Source organism: Mixophyes fleayi, chromosome 11, assembly GCF_038048845.1.
Source record: "Mixophyes fleayi isolate aMixFle1 chromosome 11, aMixFle1.hap1, whole genome shotgun sequence".
NCBI lineage: Eukaryota > Metazoa > Chordata > Amphibia > Anura > Limnodynastidae > Mixophyes > Mixophyes fleayi.
Genome location: NC_134412.1, coordinates 54,390,559 through 54,410,757, shown reverse-complemented (window position 1 = coordinate 54,410,757; position 20,199 = coordinate 54,390,559). Strand labels below are relative to the sequence as shown.

Genomic DNA, 20,199 nt, shown 5'->3' with positions numbered 1-20,199 from the left:
ATGTTTTGAGTGCCAGAGGAGTAGGACCTCTGGTGTACTCTTCTTGCTAAGATAGGCTTTTGTTTAGCTGGTAGTTTCATTTATTTTATTTTATTTTAATAGCGGTGCTGGAACATGCACACTACTCACAGTTTTCGGCTGGGTAGTTGTAGTCACAGTAAGAACAGCAGAGGCTCTCACTGACTGCATTTTTCTCTCCCTTACAGATGCTGTCGGGTAAAACCTTCTAGGATCAGATCTAGAGCACAAGACAAGATTAGGGGGAGAGAGAAAGTATACTACTATCTGCAGGCTTAACTCTGGAAGCCTCGCAGAACAGGGGGGTATTTAGGAATTAAAGAAATCTAGGCAAGGTAGTCGGACAGGGAGGACTTAATAGGGAGCTCCACCTGCCTTCATCAGCATGTTGATTTCTTCTGGAGGCACCAATCCATTGCTGAGAACAGAGGAACCTTTTCAGTCAAACCAAACACATGTTGGCTGCTGTCGGACTGCCTCCTGCTTGCTAAGTTGATATAATACAGTGAGGTCTACTCACTACATTTTTTTGGGGGGTTTTGTGTGTTTATTAAAAAAAACAAACAAAAAACACTGATCTATATATATCTATATATATCTATATATATATATATATATATATATATACATACATACATAATAAATATATATATATGTGTGTATGTATATATATATATATATATATATATATATATGTATGTATATATATATATATATATATATATATATATATATGTGTGTGTATATATATATATATATATATATATATATATATATATATATATATATGTATAATTTATATTATGTGTGTGTGTGTGTGTATATGTGTGCATGGATATATATAACATTTTTGGGAGGTAATGTGGGGTAATTCACAGACAAAACAGTATCCTCCAGAAAGTAATTTTTCTTCCCTTTTCTTAAAAAAAAAAAAAGTTTTTTGTGACAGGCCTATGCCACCCTGTCTATTGTTGCTGAGATCCAGCTGGGCTTACTTTACCACCGTTCCCTTTCGTTATCCGAAATGCACCCTCTTGCCGTAGTAGGAGGGGCTTACAAAGGCTGCCACCAATGGATTCCTTACCCGCATCCAGTACCGGGTTTCTTCTGGGTAACTGACGCTGCGAGTGTACCCTGTTACCTGGTGTACCTGGGCTGGTACTCCTGACCTCTTACTGTGGATCAGGGATGCTGTGGATGAATTCCCCCCTGGCCTATCACACTGACCAGGGCTGCAGGGTAGCGGGCAGAGAGGTGGTAGCGGAAAAGCTGGGTCCAACCTCAGAAACATCCGGAGAACGAATTAGATTTAGGGTCTAATCTGCAGGTCACAGGAATACAATATTGAAGATGTTTTCAAGCAGGTCTTTGAAGCAAGTGATGTTTATTTGCTCTCACACTGGCTGAAGGTACCAGTGCTAAGGTCAGAAACAAGAAGAACATGTTTGCAATACAAGCCAGTGCCTTTTATACAGTTTAGACAGGCTATTTTTAGAATCCGGATGTAACCTGTTTACCAACATAGATTTACATGCATTGCAAAGCTAACAATATTTCTCTTTCATCCAGTCTGGGGGACACTGCTTACCATGGGTTGTGGAGGGGAGCTCAGGAGTTGGCACCTAGCTAGTTAACTTTAGCACTGCTGACAGACCCCTCTTCTCTACAATCCCCCTGCCTCTTCCTGTCAGTTTTTTCTAGGTGTCCAAAGGAGTTTGGCTTGTTTAGAAACAGCTAGTGATTTATTTTAATTTATTTTTAATAACTTTAATTTTTCTTTTATTTTTAGACATAGAGTTAGATTAGGGCAGAGCTGGGACTGTGTTCTATATATAGAGAACACACTCACAGAAACTGGGCAGCGGTGACCGGACTCTGTCAGAGGGAGCAGACTACTCTCAATGGCAGAGCATTAGCGGTCACAGTACAGAGTGACAAGCGGTCTCCCGGACCGCTGTCACTCTTGGAGGCTCCAACGATAACTGGCGCTGCCATTATAGGCATAGAGCACGGTTTATCGCATTACCTCGCTGGCAGCCATGATGACGTCATCAGTCCGCGGAGGTGCACAGAAGAAGGAGGAGAGTCGGGGGCCATACCAAGATCCCCCCTCAGGAAAATAGGAGGGGGCATTGGGGTATTCAACGCTGCAGGAGTCCTCTTCAAGGAGTCTCCATAACTCTGCCAGAAATAAGGGATAAGTTCCTTTTTTTTAAAAAAAAAAAAAAAAGGAGAGACAGAAAGCTGCAGAAGGGGAACTATCACAGAGCTCCCTTGCTCTGCAGCATAAGTGGTACAGTCCGAACTTCTGGCGCCAAAAGAAGCCCGGGAAGGAACTTATCTTGGAGGGAGCAGGCACCAGGACACTGCTGTTGGACTTCTCCCCTGAGTGGCCCTTTTGGCTAAGTACCAAAACCTTTCTTTAACCATTTACAAACTGTATTTTGTGGTTACAAGAGGGAGGCTAGTAAGGATTATTGTATTTTTTACTTGCACATATATCTTTTTATCTGTTACACACATACAAGTACAACTTTTGTTACAGATTAGTTGGTTACTTGTTGTTTACTCTGTCTCTCTCAAAATTATCTAAGTGTGTTTGGTGTGCTTTTCCTTTTAAAATGTCAGAAAAGGGAAAAGGCTCTATGGCTAAATATTTTACATGTTCCAGATGTAAAATTAAATTACCATGTGGGCAGAAAGACCCGTTGGCGCTCTGCTCAGTCTGCGAAGGAGAGGTCCCCTCTGCGCAAACCCAGCTCCTTCCAGCCCCACTGACGGAGGAACCGGCCTGGGTGGCTTCCCTGACACAGTCGGTTTCCTCTTTAGCACAGATGATCTCCCAATCTACTCAATTGTTATCTAGTGTGGCAGCCTCTGTGACTAATAATGCTATTACACCTGAGGGGCTCCCTGCTGCCACGGTTTCTACTGAAACGGCTATAGCAGGACCTTCCTCTTTGCTTACGGACCAGCCACCTGTATCCACAGAACCGGCATGGTCCTAAGCATTTATAAAGGGTTTGGACAGACTTAACCAGTTACTTGAATCCCCAAACCTGCCCCCAGCTAAAAGAAAGCGGCTTAGATCCACTAATCCTCTCATGGTCCTTTCAGATTCGGAGGGATTTTCAGAAGAGGAAAGAGAATCAAATTTGGATTCTGACCAGGACGAAAACACTAAATATCCGTTTACTGATGATTTGGTTTTAGCGGTGAGGCAAGCGTTGTACCTCCCAGAAATGGAGGATCCTAGTCCTAGAGACAGAAGTCTCTTTAAGAAGACCAAAAGGAGGTTATTCGATTTCCCCCTTCTGTAGAACTCAGAGATATTGCTGAGGGAGCCTGGAAACAGCCTGATAAAAGGTTCTCTGTTCCAAAGAGGTTCTCTTCCTTGTATCCATTACAGGAGGAGGACGTGGCTCGCTGGGAGGAAATTCCGAAAGTAGATACTCCAGTAGCCCGTTTGGCCCGACACACTCTCCTTCCAACCCCGGGCTCAGCAACTCTGCAAGATACCACTGACCGCAGAGTGGAATCTCAATTAAAATCTATATTTGTAGCAGTGGGTTCTTCCTTTAGACACACTTTTGCTTCAGCTTGGGTTGCTAAAGCCATGGAAGCATGGGCACAGCAACTGGCAGAGTCCTTACAGAATTCAGAATTGATCACCCTAGCCTTACAATTAAAAGAGGCGTCAGGGTACATTTATGAGGCTGCTCAGAGCACAGCATCTGTGTCCTCCTCTATTCAGGCTGTGTCAGTTTCAGCTAGAAGAACGTTATGGCTGAAATCCTGGGAAGGGGATTCAGAATCAAAGAAATCCATGGAATCCATTCCTTTTACAGCAGCAGGTCTGTTCGGCCCGGAATTAGATAATATGATTTCCCAGGCAACGGGGGGCGAAAGCACCTCTTTGCCGGTCCTCTCCGGTAGAGGCCGGGCCCCACGGTTTAGCTCCTTTCGTCAGTCCTTTCGGGGAACCTCCTTGCCCAGGAGACAGTTGTTTAAAGGTAGACAACCGAATTCTCGAGGCTCGTCTGTCAGAGGCAGGTCCTCGTTTGCAGCTAGGCTCCAGGCCTCCAAGACTCAGGAGAAGCCTGCGTCCTGACTGTCACTCTATTCTCCAAGAGATGGCGCCGGTGGGGGGACATCTGTCTCTTTTTTCAGGAACAGTGGGCAGCGTCATCCCAAGACCCTTGGATTCAGGGCATTATATCAAGAGGGTACATGATAGATCTGCTGGGGCCGATACCACAGCGCTTCTTTGTAACCCCGCTATCCCGAGATCCACAAAGAAGACAGGCAATGCAGGCCTGTGTCGCCTCTCTTCTTTCGCAAAGAGTCATTTGCAGGGTCCCAGACAACCAGAAAAGGAAGGGATTTTATTTGAATCTTTTTCTGGTCAAGAAACCGGACGGGTCCTTTCGACCCATTTTAAACCTAAAGAGCCTCAATGTGCACTTACGAGTGGACAAATTTCGTATGAAGTCCCTGAGGTCGGTCATAAACGGCCTAGAGAAGGATCAGTTTATGGCGTCTATAGACATAAAGGATGCATACCTCCACGTTCCCATTTGGAGAAATCATCAGTCTCTCCTGAGGTTCACAGTGGAGAACTCCCACTATCAGTTTCGGGCTCTTCCCTTTGGCCTCTCCACAGCTCCAAGGGTCTTCACGAAGATCATGTCAGTGATGGCAGCGTGTCTTCACGTAAAGGTAGTTCAGGGCGTTCCTTATTTAGACGATCTACTCATCAAATCCTCCTCAGAGATTTGCTTACATCAGCACTTATCACTCACCATAGCGGTTCTCGAGAGCCATGGGTGGCTGATAAACTTAAAGAAATCCCAGGTGGTTCCGTGCCAATGCATGGTCTTCCTAGGACTCATCATGGATACCAGTCAGCAGGCAGAAGGTATTCCTGCCTACGGAGAAGATCAGTTCATTCTGAACTATAACATCTCAGGTCTTGTCCTCTCCCAATCCCTCAATTCATTTGTGCATGTGGCTGCTTGGGAAGATGGTGGCCTCCTTCGAAACGATCCCCTTCGGTCGGGCTCATTCTCGATGCTTCCAGTGGGATCTGTTAACAAAATGGTCGGGATCCCACCTACGTTTGGATCTCCAGAGGATCTCGCTGTCTCCGGGGGAGAGAGAATCGCTCCAGTGGTGGCTGAATCAGGATCACGTGTCGGTGGGCAGGTCTTTCGCTCCATGATCATGGATCATAGCCACAACAGATGCCAGCCTGAGAGGTTGGGGGGCGGTAATCCTGCACCTCCAGCTCCAGGGACTTTGGTCTGTTCAGGAATCAGCCTTATCAATCAACACGTTGGAGTTAAAGGCAATTCTTTTAGCTCTTCAGGGGGCCCAGACCCTCCTTCAGGGCCACCCAGTCAGAGTTCAGTCCAACAATGCCACGGCTCTGGCATATGTCAACAGGCAGGGAGGAACCAGGAGTACAGCTGCAATGGGAATTGCAGCTCAGATTTTTGCTTGGGCAGAACAGTATGTTCCAGCAATCTCGGCAGTGTTCATTCCGGGAATAAAGAATTGGGAGGCCGATTACCTAAGTCGAAATCCAATGGTGCCGGGGGAGTGGTCACTCCATCCGGAAGTATTTCAGTCTCTAGTTCAGAGGTGGGGTCTTCCGGATATAGATCACAACAAAAAAGTTCACAGGTTTTGCGCAAGGGCAAGAGACCCCTTAGCAGTAGCGGTGAACGTGATGACCATGTCATGGGAATTCAGGTTGGGATACCTGTTTCCCCCGATTCCCATGCTTCCTCGCGTGCTCAGGCAAGTGAGGCAAGGCGGTCTGCCGGTAATTCTAATAGCTCCCTCATGGCCGCGTCGAGTGTGGTACGCGGACATAATCTCCATGGCGGAAGGACAAGGATATATTCTTCCGTCACGAGACGACCTTCTTCTTCAAGGTCCCTTTCGTCACCAGAATTTACCACCGCTCAGTTTAACGGCATGGCTGTTGAAGCCAGCCTCTGCAGGGCTAGGTGTTTCTCCCCCAGTATAGTGAACGCTATGCTGCGAGCTCGAAAGCCGGTTTCGGCTCGTATCTATCATCGTATTTGGCGAGCCTATATCAGATGGTGCGAAAATAAGTCCTATCCCACGTCGTCTTTTCGCCTCCCTCGCTTATTGGCCTTTCTTCAGGATGGGCTGGAAGCAGGGCTCCGTTTAGGTTCCTTAAGAGTTCAGGTATCAGCACTTTCCGTTTTCTTTCACCTGAAGTTAGCGGATTTGCCAGACGTCAAGAATTTTCTTCAGAAAGTCTTACATATTCAGCCTTCCTATGTTCCACCTACAGCACCATGGGATCTTAACCTGGTACTGGATATGCTTAAAGGGCCTCCCTTTGAGCCTTTACTTGAGGCAGATTTTAGGTGTTTGACCTGGAAGGTCGTCTTTCTTTTGGCAATTTTGTCTTGCCGGGAACCATATCTGTTTTTTCACGAGGAAAGAACGGTATTGAGAACACTCCCTTCCTTTGTTCCAAAAGTAGTGTCGGCTTTCCATTTGAACCAGGAAATTGTAGTTCCGGTCTTTTCATCTACTTCCCATTCTGATCAACAATCTATGGAAAAGTTAGATGTGGTTAGGGCTCTCCGTATTTATGTCAAAAGAACTTCTCAGATTAGACGTACCGATTCTCTGTTTGTTCTTTATGATTCTAACAAGAGGCTGGCCAGCCTCAAAACAGTCCATTGCGAGATGGATTACGGCAACCATTAAGCAGGCTTACTTAAGGGTTAACCGTCCTGTGCCAGAGAGACTTACGGCCCATTCCACCAGATCGGTAGGGGCGTTATGGGAAGCGAGAAATGGGGTTTCTGCCAACCAGCTTTGCAGGGCAGCTACCTGGTCTTCTGTCCACACATTTACCAAATTCTATCAATTTAATGTATTCGCATCCCGGTCCACCCTTAGGGGGCTGCTTTAGAATGTCCCCATGGTAAGCAGTGTCTCCCAGACTTGATGAAAGAGAAAAGAGGATTTATGTACTTTTGTTAAATCCATTTCTCTGATTCCGTCTGGGGGACACTGCGATCCCTCCTTCTGCTTTTCCTCTGTATGCTCTTGGTTGATTGACCTTTTTCCTTGGGGCTTTTTTAATTAACTGACAGGAAGAGGCAGGGGGATTGTAGAGGGGAGGGGTCTGTCAGCAGTGCTAAAGTTAACTAGCTAGGTGCCAACTCCTGAGCTCCCCTCCACAACCCATGGTAAGCAGTGTCCCCCAGACGGAATCAGAGAAACGGATTTAACGTAAGTATATAAATCCTCTTTTACACTTATCTGTGAAATTCTAGAAATGCTGTGATGGCCTGCATCTTGTTTTTAGACACAGAAAATCAGGCAGCACATCTTTAATTAAACCTTCAAGTGAACCCTCACACATCAAAAGATCCAATCAACATGAATCCTTTCTTTAGACAGTCGCAGAATACACATTCCCAAAGACAGGTACAACCCCAAACAAAGCATTTCCTTACACCAAGATATGCAAAAGGCTTTCAAAACAAAGTCTAATTGTATCGTATACATACATTATAAATAAGGCATTTCCTCTAGAAAGGTTAAAACAGGATAAACACATTTTCTAACCTGGTCTCAGAAATAACGATTACCTATCTCAAAATATACACAATATCAAAAATAAGTGCATTGGCAATTATATAAATAAGCGCACTGCATTATTTCCTTTAAATAAATTTATACCATAAGTTATTTATACGTGATCAAGTCACACTTTTCTTTTCTATTTGATCTGTTACCTTCTGCTTCTATACTAGACAGGGTGGCTGGTAATAGAGGGAAAGTAATACCTTGATATATAATAATGTCAGACAAGGGTAAGACAGCCTGGACTAAATATTACACCTCTGCTGCACCATTGGTACCAGCAGCAGGGCAGTATGTGAATCTGAGCCTTCTTGGTCAGTCATCCACCTTCTCTTTCAGAGGCCCCTCTCAGGGAGAGCCTGCGTGATACACATCCTTAGTTAAAGGCCTGGATCGGTTAAATTGGTTTCTGGACACTCCCAGAACCCAAGCATGACGCTGCAAGCATCATAGGTCTACTCATCCTCTCCTCGTCCTTTCTGATTCAGAACAGTCTTCGGTGGAGGAAGGTGAGCTTCTTGAGGATTCGGATCCCCTCCTTGGTGGGTGATGTAGCTGAACCCTCAGGGAGTCAGGGCATTGAGGATCTGGTACAGGCAGTTCTCCAGACATTGCATTTATTGGATCTAGAGGAACCTTGGTCAGCTCTAGGTCTCTTTAAGTGCAGGAAACGTCATGTTGTCTGTTTTCTGGCGTCAGTGGAACTTGCAGAGATAGGCGAGTCAGCTTGGAAGCAGCCAGATAGTAAGTTTGTTATACCCCACAGTTTTCCAGTCCTTTAACCCCTGCAGGCGTTATAAAAGGCCCGCTGGGAACAGGTTCCAAATGTGGATATGCCAGTGGCCAGGGTGACCCGCCATACTACTCTTCCACTGCCGGGTTCTACAACACTCCTTGACGCCACTGACCGCAGGGTGGAGGGTTTTCTTAAATCCATCTCTGGGGGGCCTTTCGGTTATTTTAGTTGCGCCAAGCTGGCCCAGGAGGGTTTGATACGCCAACATTCTTCTGCTTGCAGAAGGTCCGGGTTGGCCTCTTCTACTCAGGCCCGATTTACTGGAGCCTTTCATCATCCTCACTTTGTTCGGTTGGCTTTAACGGCATGACTGTTGAGGTCGACATTTGGCGGGGCAAAGGATTCTGTTCCGGTGTCGTGCAGACCTTGATGAAGGCCAGGAAGCCATTTTTGGCACGCATTTACTTATGGCTGGCTTATGTTATATGGTGTGAGGCTCGTTCTTGTCAGTCGTCTTTTTTCCGTTTGTCTCGTTTATTGGAGTTTTTCCAAGATGGTTTGGATATTGGGCTTCATCTCAGTTCCCTTAGGGTTCAAGTCTCGGCGTTCTCTGCGTTTTTCCAACGCTGTCTGGCTATTCTTCCTGAAGTTTAAACCTTCTTCCAGGGAGTGTTGTGCATTCAGCCTCCTTACGTTCAGCCGATAGCTCCCTGGGATCTCAATTTGGTCCTGGCTATTCTCCAGAAGCCTCCTTTCGAACCTTTGCGTTCGGCTGAACTCAGATTTTTTACCTTGAAGGTCGTTTTCTTGTTAGCTATAGCTTCGGCACGCAGGGTGTCAGAACTTGGGCCTTATCGTGCAGAGCTCCATTCTTAATTTTTCATAAAGACAGGGCGGTCTTAAGGATGGTGCTTTTCTTTCTTAAGGTTGTGTCTGGTTTCCATGCGAACCAGGATATAGTGGTTCCTGCTTTCCGAGAGGGTACATCATTGGATGTGGTGTGAGCTTTGCGAACTTATATGGATAGGTCCTCTACTAACCGTAAGACGGACTCTCTTTTTGTTTTGTTTGACTCCCATAAGAGCGGTTGGCTGGCTTCTAAGCAGCCCATTGCCGTTGGATTACATCTACGATTCTGCAGCCTTATGTGCGTTCTAGCAGGCCGGTGCCAGAGAGGCTCACAGCTCACTCCACGCGTTCAGTGGGGGGGGGGGGGTGTCATGGGCTGCTCGTCACAGTGCCTCAGCGGACCAGCTGTCCAGGGCTGCTATCTGGTCCTCTGTTCACACTTTTACCAAATTTTACCAGTTTAATGTGTTTGCTGCTTCGGATACTACCTTTGGCGCAGTGTTTTGCGCGCAGCGGTTCCTGAGCAAACACTCCCTTGTGGGCTACTTTAGAAGGTCCCCATGGTAGCAGTGTCCCCCAGATTGGATGACTTAGAAAAGAAGATGTTGGTACTTACGTCAAATATCTTTCTCTGAATCCATCTGGGGGACACTGCGTTCCCTCCCTTTTGCTATTCTGCTGAATGTTTGTTTGGTTCTTTCCTTGGGGCTTTTGTATTATACTGAGGCTAGAAGGGGTTGCAGAGGGGAGAGGAGTGAGCAGCAGTTGGTTAATTATTTAAGTGCAACTCCGAGTACCCCTCCTTCAACCCCATGGTAACCTCAGTATAATACAAAAACCCCAAGGAAAGAACCAAACAAACATCCAGCACAAGAGCAAAAGGGAGGGAATGCAGTGTCCCCCAGATGGAGTCAGAGAAAGAGATTTGATGTAACTACCAAAACCTCCTTATCCCTAGCTTGACCTTAACTTGGTGGTTTTTTCTCTAACTGGTCTGGCCATCTGTGTCTTCTAAATGAAAATGCCTATATTGACAGAGTATATTATGACATCTACACATATAGCATGCATACAATTGTCTTTTAACGTTAGGTGATTTGCTACCATACCGTAGCCCATGCAGTAAAGTCTCTCCACCTATAATCCTAATGTTAAACGCCAAATCATATATATTTTACGTGCAGTAGCATGGCTAACTACATTATTATTATCTTTTATTTACGAGGCTTTACAAAGGATCTGCAATGCCGTACTTGCAGCATGGGACAACAGTACAGGGTAACAGTGCACAGCATACAGGCAATACTAAGACAAAGTATAAATAAGGTGTAAATAGTACAAAAATTAAAAACTTAGCAGAGAGCATCTACACAACCAAAGAGGTAAAAGGGACTACCAGTGCACAGATCAAGAGGAGGGGGGGGGGAGTGAAGAGAAGAGACTGAACCTGTTCTGCAGAGTTCTGTACGGACTGAAGAGGAGCAAGACTGGTGCTGGCAAGGCCAGTAAGGTGGAGGTTGCAGTAATCCAGGCGAGAGATAATGAGATAGTGGATGAGCATTTTGGTGGCATTGGTGGAGAGGAAGGGTTTGATCCAGATTATATTATTTAGATGGAAGCAGCAGGATTGGGCAAGGGATTGTATGTGAAGGAGAGGGAGGAGCCAAGGGTGACCCCCAGGCAACGAACTTGGGGTGAAGAGGAGATGATGGTAGAACCAATGGTGATGGAGAGGGCAGGAGGGGAGGAGTCTCAAAAAGGGGGGCGCAAACCACATTGTTTGGGTTTTAATTATTTTAAATATGAGGGCGCTGTGAGAGCTACAATTTACACTGATTGATAGGTGCTGCCAATAATGTTTAAAAAACATATTTTCATTTTAAATTGTCTTGATATGATGTCTTAACATGGGTCATTTTCAGTCATTTGTGGTAAAAACACATGTGGCTGGATAGTGGAGAACTGCAAGTGAATGACAGTTACCTCTGCTCAGACCACAGATGCTGCACTAAAAAAAAAAAAAAAATGAGCAGTGGGCCCCCTCCCCAAATATTCAAACAGCCCCAGCACTAGCCAGTCTGGGCAGGTTTTCACTATAATAGGGAACTTGGAGTGTGGGTTTGCCCCCACTACTGTGAAAACCTAACCTAGGCTGGTCAGCACCACGTTGGTATGGTGAGGGAGGAGGGCGCTAAGAACAGCATGCTCCTCCTTCCAGAGGCTACCAGCTTCATGATGAAAAGTGATGGTGCTCATCCCTATGCCCCATGGGCTCTGTAGACACTGGATTAATTAACAAGATCCAGTTTAATAGACAAAAGTCCCCAAGACGCCTGATCATTATAACAAAATAAAAAAAAACTCCCCACAGAACTTTACCATAAAAAAATTCATAATCACTACTTTATTAAGTATACGAGGTATGTCTTAAATAAGGAGACTGTCATTCCACCTAGTAAACAAAGCAGTTAGAACCGGTTATATCTGCATATGTAGTAACCTTGAACCTGCATGATAAGCTGCAACACTCTGACGTTCAGTTGATTGTGAGTCGCCATTTAGTTTGGTTGTGTTTTCTGTAGAGTGCCGAACAAATGCTAAGTTTAAAAGTTGAACAACGTGTCAATTTGAAATTTTTAGTACAATTGCACAAAACACCAACAGAATGCTTACTACGGCCTATGGGAATGGCTGCCTGTCTAGTGGGCGTGTGTTTGAGTGACACAAAAGATTTAGCGAGGGACGCGAGAATGTCGAAGATGATGAACGCCCTGGACAACCTTGTACTTCAGGAACCGAAGAAAATGTAGAAAAAAATCAGTGAGATTGTTCAAAAAGACCGCCGACTCAGTGTTCGAATGATAGCTGAATCCGTGAACATTGACAAAGACACCGTATGGAAAATTTTGCGTGAGGATCTTAACATGACGAAAGTTTGTGCACAGATGGTCCCAAGGGTTTTCACACCAGAGCAAAAAGAACGTTGCAAGGAATGTTGCGTTGACATTCTGCAGCAACTTGACACAGATCCAAACCTGTTTTATAAAGTAATCACTTGTGATGGGACCTGGATCTTCCAGTACGTTCCTGAAACCAAACGACAGTCAATGCACTGGAAAACACCATCATCACCAAGAATGAAAAAAGTTTGTCAAAGCAAGTCAAAATTTAGGGTGTAATTTTGGAATGGGTCCCAGAAAGCACAACAGTTAATCAGCATTATTATAAGTAAGTTTTGAAAAAGCTTAGTGACAGAGTCAGAAAGAAACGGCTGCAACTGTGGAAAAATGGTTTCTTTCTTCACCAGGACAATGCGCCTGCTCGCACACCACTTTCTGTGAAGCAGTTTTTGACTGACAAACACATTACTACACTTGAACATCCTCCATATTCGCCCGATTTAGCACCTTGCGATTTTTATCTTTTGCCAAAAGTTAAATCAGTGCTTAAAAGGAAACATTTTGAGTCAGTTGATGCTGTAAAGAAGAAAACGGCTGCTATGTTGAAACAAATGACAGAAATTGATTTGCTCCATGCCTTCGACCAGTGGAAAACAAGACTACAGCGATGTATTACTGCAAATGGGGAGTATATTGAAGGGGACAAACATTAAATTTGTAATACCAATAAATAAAGGTGAGTTATTTAATCAGTCTCGTTATTTAATAGACATACTTCGTAAAAATAAAATAAAATTTCCTTCTATCCATTGTAGTCCAAATAGGAATTCAGACATATAGGGAAGCAGTTTTGTCTTTATTGGGCTCATTAGTTTAGAGTAGGGTTTTCTCCTTTCCAGTCTTACAAAATCTCTGTAATCCTGGTTATTCCTGTAACACTCACTACTTTTTACTATCCAAGTAAGCAAATCCAGTTCCATATGGAACATCATTTTTAAGAAGCAACTTTCTACTAATTACTCAGAGCACAGGGAAATTCCAAGACAGGATCTTACCTACAAACAGAAAACAGAAGAATTGCGCTTTACCTTTAAGAAGCTTAACAGCTGATTTCTTTTATCTGATTGTGTCAGCTTTACCCGTTTTATCTACGTCCTATATTGCTTTATTTTTATCATAGGGGCAGTGATATATATATTTGTATAACATGCCCTTTTGTTTTGCCTTGCAGAGGCCTGGAAATCTCTGACTGACAAAGTACAGGAAGCAAGATCTAATGCGAGACTAAAACAGCTGTCCTTTGCAGGTTGGTTGAGTTATATACTAGTATATGCATCAACATTGAGGTGTATTGGTGCATGAATCCAAAATAAGTTTATTCAGTAGTTCATGTATGTTTTCCAGAGTATTTTCTAAACAATAAAAAATAATGGTCTATGAGATTAAACCTTTGGAAGCTTAAAAGCAAAATATTTTACAGTTTCAGTTCCTTTGTTTCAGTTGTCTTAACTTGTCTGCCTTTAGCTTTGTTCTGGGCATGGTCTAGTAAAAGCTCTGTGCTGGTAAGAGCTGTATCATATAAAGTAGATAATCATTTATAGCCTCCTAAAAGGTCTTGGTTTGCATAAAGAGCTGCATGGAGCTGACTGTTCAAGCTCTCTTGGCTGCATGTATCTTTGACGTGAACAAATGGCTATCCTGTTGAGTTTTCACTAGCTGCTTCAGGACAAATGATCTTTCATCTTCACTAATTTGCTTGCCATAGTTGTTGAAGAAAGAGAAATGGTGGTTTGGTGGTCTTGCCACACAGATAGGGTGATTTTATGTTCATGATTTTGCATTGGTTCCTCTTTCAGTATTTATACAATATTTTAGTTAAAATCAGTTGCTTTTTTTAATTTATTTTTTATTGCATCAACATCTGTATTTACAGAGTTGTAATAACAGCATTTTCTTCATAGGTGTGAACGGGCTCAAGATGCTGGGAATTATACATGATGCTGTGGTATTTCTGGTGGAACAGCTTTATGGGGCCAATAAGTGTCGTAGCTATAAATTCCGCTTCCACCGACCAGCTGGAGAAGAGGAGCCTCCCCTTAATCCTCATGGGTCAGCACGTGCAGAGATGCACCGAAGGTGAGCCAGAGAATGTGTTACTTTGGGGGGTAGGGGTTGTAAAACCTGTAAATGTTATTTGTATAAAAGGAACACCTTTGAATCCACATGTGAGAGCCATATTGCCCTGTGTGATTCAATGGGCCCTTAATCAGTTATAGAAATACTTACCTTGTAGATCAGTTTCCTTGGTTAGCTGTTTCTTTTTTTAGCTGGACATTGTTGGTATTGTAAGTTCGTGACTGTTCTGCTCAACTTGTTGTTGTTCCTGTTTTAGGAGGCCCACCATCCTTTTTTCAGCTAGTTATTTGCCCACATATATTTTATTGCAACTTTTGCACAGCTCTCTGCATTTGATGCATTGACAATGCAACAGCCATTTTCCTGGTCTGGCTTCCTTTCATTATTGTTGCTTCCACTGTAATGTTGTTGGACTTATTTTAATGCCTAACTAGTTTTGTATTCAGGGAATAAACTGTTCACAAGTTTGGTGAAGATATGGGGTGGGGTGGAGGGTGTGTTTAGATCTCGGTGTGGCAACATAGTCCCTACTGGTTAAAGTGTCCCTTTTGTGGCTGAATCATTTTTTCTCTCTCTCCTGAGGTCCAGTATTGTCTTTATGTCTGTCTCTTATGTTTGGAAATCATTAAAGATATTTGTAGTGGTAAGAAAAACTTGCTTGTCCCCAAACTGTACAAATAAAGGAAAAGGAACCCCGCGCTGGGCAGCACCCCACCAAATAAACACAAATCGCAGCTGCAAAGCAGGGCCAATTGCTAGCCCCTAATCAAAAACAAACACAAACCAAAAAAGGGCAGCGCTGAATAGTGATATATAGGTGTGTCCTTAACGTAAATGGAATAACAAAAGATGTCTATAAATGGACTAAATTGTTAATCATGTCCGTGTAGCTCTAGTAAATATATGGTATTTCATATAAAGATATAGTCACAATAAAATTCCTCTAAGGTTCCAGCAAATCTCCCCATAAGTTGAAAGATGAGTAGCAGTCAAAGTAATGCTGGTATATTCATGGTATTACATGTACAGATCCTGATGGAATGTCACTGGCTGAGGACTTGCATAGGAAATATATAATATAAGTCATTTAATTGTCTCAGCGGTTCCAATGCTGCAGCTCCCAGCTTATGACTCCGTTCGGGTGCTCTGGACACAACTGTCGGACAGCATTACCCAGAAGCACAGGTATGTTTCCTTGCCGTCAGTGACATTAGTGACATTAGTATTAGCAAAGGTGAGTAGGTCTTCACATGCAGAAAGCTGTAGAAAGTTATTCCAGCATTAGTAGCAAGTTCTAGTTAGATGAATTAGAGCACATAAATCCTGGAGGGAAACAAAACTGGTACCAGTGTAAATATAAAAATAACTTTGATGCTTTCCTAACGTACGAAAACGTAGAGTAATATAACTTTTATTGTACTCCATGTATGATCTGTTTGTGTTTTCCAAAACTCAGTAAAAATGTATTTTGGAAAAAAAAATGACTCCAATATCAGATAACTGAAACAGCGATCCCAGTGTAAAGTACTGACTTGTTTCGTCTGTTGAACCCAGACTTCATCATATATAGAATAGAATAATTTCTATCTTTGATAAAGTCTGGGTTCAACAGACGAAACTCATCAGTACTCTACACTGGAATCGCTGTTTGATATATGATATTGGAGTCATTCTTATGTGAATCCTGCACGGGACTGGCATGCTCTCCGTCGTCCCTTGTGCTCTTTGTCCATAGAAGGTTATAGTGTTTTGGGCCTTAACACTAAAAAAAAACCATGGGCCTATCTAGTCTCCATTTACCCTGTTTAGCTTAATCCGTAACCTTTTCGGAGGTATTTACAATTCCTGACATGGCTTGCAGGTTATAATTAGAGTGAGAGAGGTGAGATCCTAGAAAATATCATGGCCTTGCATGGCTCACTGCATTTTTACATTGTGTAGCTGGCAACCAAATTTACCCTAGCGAACAACATGTTTTTTAGATTTTCACAGTTGAGATATGCTCAGTTCCCAACATTGCCAGTCAAATTGTCTATTATGCTTAGAGGGGCTAATTCTGGTTTATTTACTGAAACAAGCATTGTCACATATAGTTCATTCTTTATTCATTATGTAGCTCCCACTTTCCTCCATGCAACATATACATTGTTCCCACTCTCCTCCATGCATTGTGAATATATATATTAGGGACTGTGCAATGCAACCAGCATCTACTAAGTTGGTTCACCTATTTTTTTTTATTATTTTTTTTTACTATTTCCTTTTTTCTATATGTTTTTATAAAAATATAATCTAATTTTATGAAAATAACAATTTGGCTTTGCTAACACTCTTTGAGTTTTAGGCCAGTTCAAATCATATTTATTTCATTAGCTAACTAAGTCATTGTTGGTGTAATAAGTGGGAAAGAGGGCTGTTGTCATGAGTGAAAAGTAAGTGGTAGGATTCTATATAAAATAGTCATATATGCCTCCATATACTGTATGTGACTTTAAAATTGGTATGCAAAATGTTATCAGCCCTCCAGTTGCTACAGGCTGGCCAAATAAGTTACAAAAGATATATGGTAGGCTTTGATCTAATGTCCTTTCTTAGCTAACTTGATGGAGTGACCTAGACATGTTCCTGGTTAGTAGACACTGTTGCTAGTATTTTGATTTGTAATTTGTTGGATAGTATTCTAGTTTGGATGAGTGTTACGGAGTGCATGTGGGGTGTAATTTAATCTATTAAGTTATAAAAGCAATAAAATTGAACGTTAACATTAAATAGAAGGAACAGTTGCTTCAGTCATGTGTTGAGTTTATCAAGATCCCTATTGTAAGTTGGTCTACATATACAACTTTATTTGATTTGGCACTTTCTTCTCACTGGGTAATGCCATTCAGCTAACACAATTTTGCTCCTCTTTATATAGTGCAGTACTATAATAAAATTGACAATAAATTATTATCCTTTTTTTATAAGGCGCCACAAGTGGTCTGCAGCGTCATACAACATGTATATTGGTTTTAACATGCAAATTTTTCTGAAGAAGATACTCAGGCAGTTGCTATATTATTTGTGTTAATGCATTGTCGTAAAAAAACATTTTAAGTAAGCACTATTTTTTTTACAACACATTACTATCCAGGGCTTGTCCCGATACTGATATCCAGAGTATATTTAAAATTAGCCTTCATCATCAGACTTTGCAGGTTCGAGTTTAGTAACACTAGGAAGATTCACAGGACCACACTCAACTTGTGTATGATCATGGCAGGGAATGCTCAGAAGAAAAGGAACCAAGCACCATTGTCCCAAAACTTGCATCCTTGGATGCAAACACATTAAATCTGTAAAACCGAGTGAATGTGTGCACAGAAAACTATGTGGCAGCCGAACACAGCTGCTCACTAAGGCACCATGACGTGCCGACCAGGAAGCACTCCCTGACCTCGTAGAGTGTACCCAAAGATTATCTGGAACATCCTGCCCAGCCTCACTATAAGCCTGATGGATTACATCTGTGATCCACCGAGCATTAGTGACCTGGAAAGTTAGCCAGCCTCTCTTGCATCATAGAGGATCAGAAGATCCTCAGTCTTGCGCACATTCCAAGTTCTACGCACATAAATACGCAAGACAAACCAGGCATTATGTCTTCCATGCCCAATAATATATTTTGGGCGATCCCGATTTCCGAGCCCGAAGCATGGTCTGCACCTCGCACTCAGAAAACCCCTTAGCTTAAAGTTTCATGGCTTCAACAGCCACGCCGTTAAAACCAGGTGTTCCAAGATGACGGAAAAGGCCTTGAGATAACAGGTTTAAGAGTAGCAACAGGCACCATGGACAAAACGGTGTACCAAGCCCTTCAAGGCCAGTAGTCGGAGGGACTGGAACACCCTCCCTCTTTACCTTCTGCAACACCCTCGGGAGCATTGCTACCAGTGGGAACAGGTAAGCGATGCGGTATCACCAAGGAACGGATATGGTGTCTATTGAGACAGCCAGAGGATCTCTCGCCTGGGAACAGAAGAGATTGACCTTGTAGTTCAACCAAGACACCTTCACGTCGATGTCCAGTTGACATCAACTGTCTACCAACTGGCGGTTCACATCCAGATGGAAAACCCATTTGCCGGGATGCAGAGTTTCCCTGCTGAGAATATAGGATTCCCAATTTTCTACCTCTGGAATGAAGATGGCTATGATCGCCAGAACGTGAATGTCGGCCCACTGAAAAATCCTGTGCGTCTCTCGCATGGCTAAGGGATTCTTGGTGCCGCCCTTGTGATTGAAGTATGCCACCACCTTGGCATTTTCTGACTGAATCCTCACCACCCTTCCATGGAGCAAATGTTGCTCAGAGCACAGAACACTGCCTGCAGTTCAACACATTGATCAGAAGTTTGGATTCCTTCAGAATCCAAAGACCCTGAAAACGAGCGTGTTCAACTGGAACTTCCCTGCATGAAACTGAACAAACTGGACTGTCTCGTTAATTGATACCATCTTGCCCAGAACCCTCATGCTAAAATACAGAGGTCTGTTTGGCAGTCAACTGAGATCTTACCATCTTCTGCAAGGCCAGAGTCTTATTAGGAGGTAAGAACACCCATAGTTATCAGCTGTTGAATAAGAGTCCCAAAAAGATCATTCACTGGGTTGGGGTCAATTTCCACTTTTTGAAGTAGGATTCCAGAGTCCGGATAACTATCTGGATATGAGACGGACGTATCTCTGAAGACTCTGCTTTCAAAAGAAGATTGTGCAGGTAAAGGGTGATAGTAATCACCTTGGACCTCAACAGAGCAGCCATGACTGCCATGATGTTAGTAAAGACCCAGAGGGCCGTGGCCAGACCAAAGGGAAGAGCCTGAAATTGGTAGTGCTCTGACCGAACTGCAAACCTGAGGAGGGACTGATGACCTTCCCAGATGGGAACATGCAGATAAGCATCTTTGATGTTCAGAGCCATCATGAACCTGTTCTATGCCGTTAATCACCGACCGCAAAGATTCCATCTTGAAACTGGGCACCCTGACCTGGGTGTTTAAAGATTCAGAATGGGTCTGAACGAGCCGTCTTGTTCTGGCACCTGAAAAAGTTTGGAATAAAATCCCAAACCTATTTGTGAACCCCGCACTTAAGAAATAAGTGCGGGCCGTCACACCGACTGGACACAGAGTAGACCAGGCTTGGGGGAATGACTGACCTCTGGAGGACTGGCTCAAGGAATATTAACTGCAAGACTTGCCTGAAGATCGAAAGGACCGGAACCTGGACATCCTTTGTTTGGGAGCACTGATAGGAACAAAAGTGCTCTTTCCTCCCATTGCTTGACTGACAATGGTGTCAAGATGAGGCCCAAAGAAAACACCCCTGGAAAAGAGAATTGTCTTGAGCTTTTTTAGACTCAACATCAGCCTCCCAGGACTTAAGCCAGACTCCGACAAGCCGAAACCGCAGAGGCAGATATTAGTGCCCCTATCAGACCCACATCCAGGGCTGCCTCCCCAAAAAATATGTAGCCCTCTGACTTTGCTTCACCATAGAAATCAGTTCAGAAGATGGTCTACCTGCCAACAAACCTTCAGACAACTGTTCTGACCAGCAGTCTTTACAGCTTTGTTGATCCACACCGACGCCAAGGAAGGCTGATGTCACAAAAATAGACTTAAGGATGGTACAGAACCTCAGGGGCTAAGGGATAACACGACTACAGCCGACGAGACACCTGGAACTTCCGATGTAGTGAAGACCAAGGCTCAGCCAACAAATCTTCCAATTGGGAAGAAGCTGGAAAAGACAAAGATAGCTTTGTCCGCCACACAAAGAGAGAACGCTCTGTAGCGACAGGGACTGCTGCCACAGGAATCTCAAGTACCTGACGTACCACCCCTATTAATTTCTCTACACTCTGACAGTCAGGAT

At 43.5% G+C, this 20,199-nt stretch overlaps 1 protein-coding gene across 1 annotated transcript in view; it reads left to right on the top strand.

The window, feature by feature from the left end:
* The window catches only part of KMT2A (lysine methyltransferase 2A), a 173,984-nt gene that overhangs the window by 143,050 nt on the left and 10,735 nt on the right, over window positions 1-20,199 (top strand). The window contains 2 exon segments of the mRNA XM_075190790.1: window positions 13,376-13,450; window positions 14,106-14,280. Coding sequence (XP_075046891.1) covers window positions 13,376-13,450; window positions 14,106-14,280 — 250 coding nt within the window.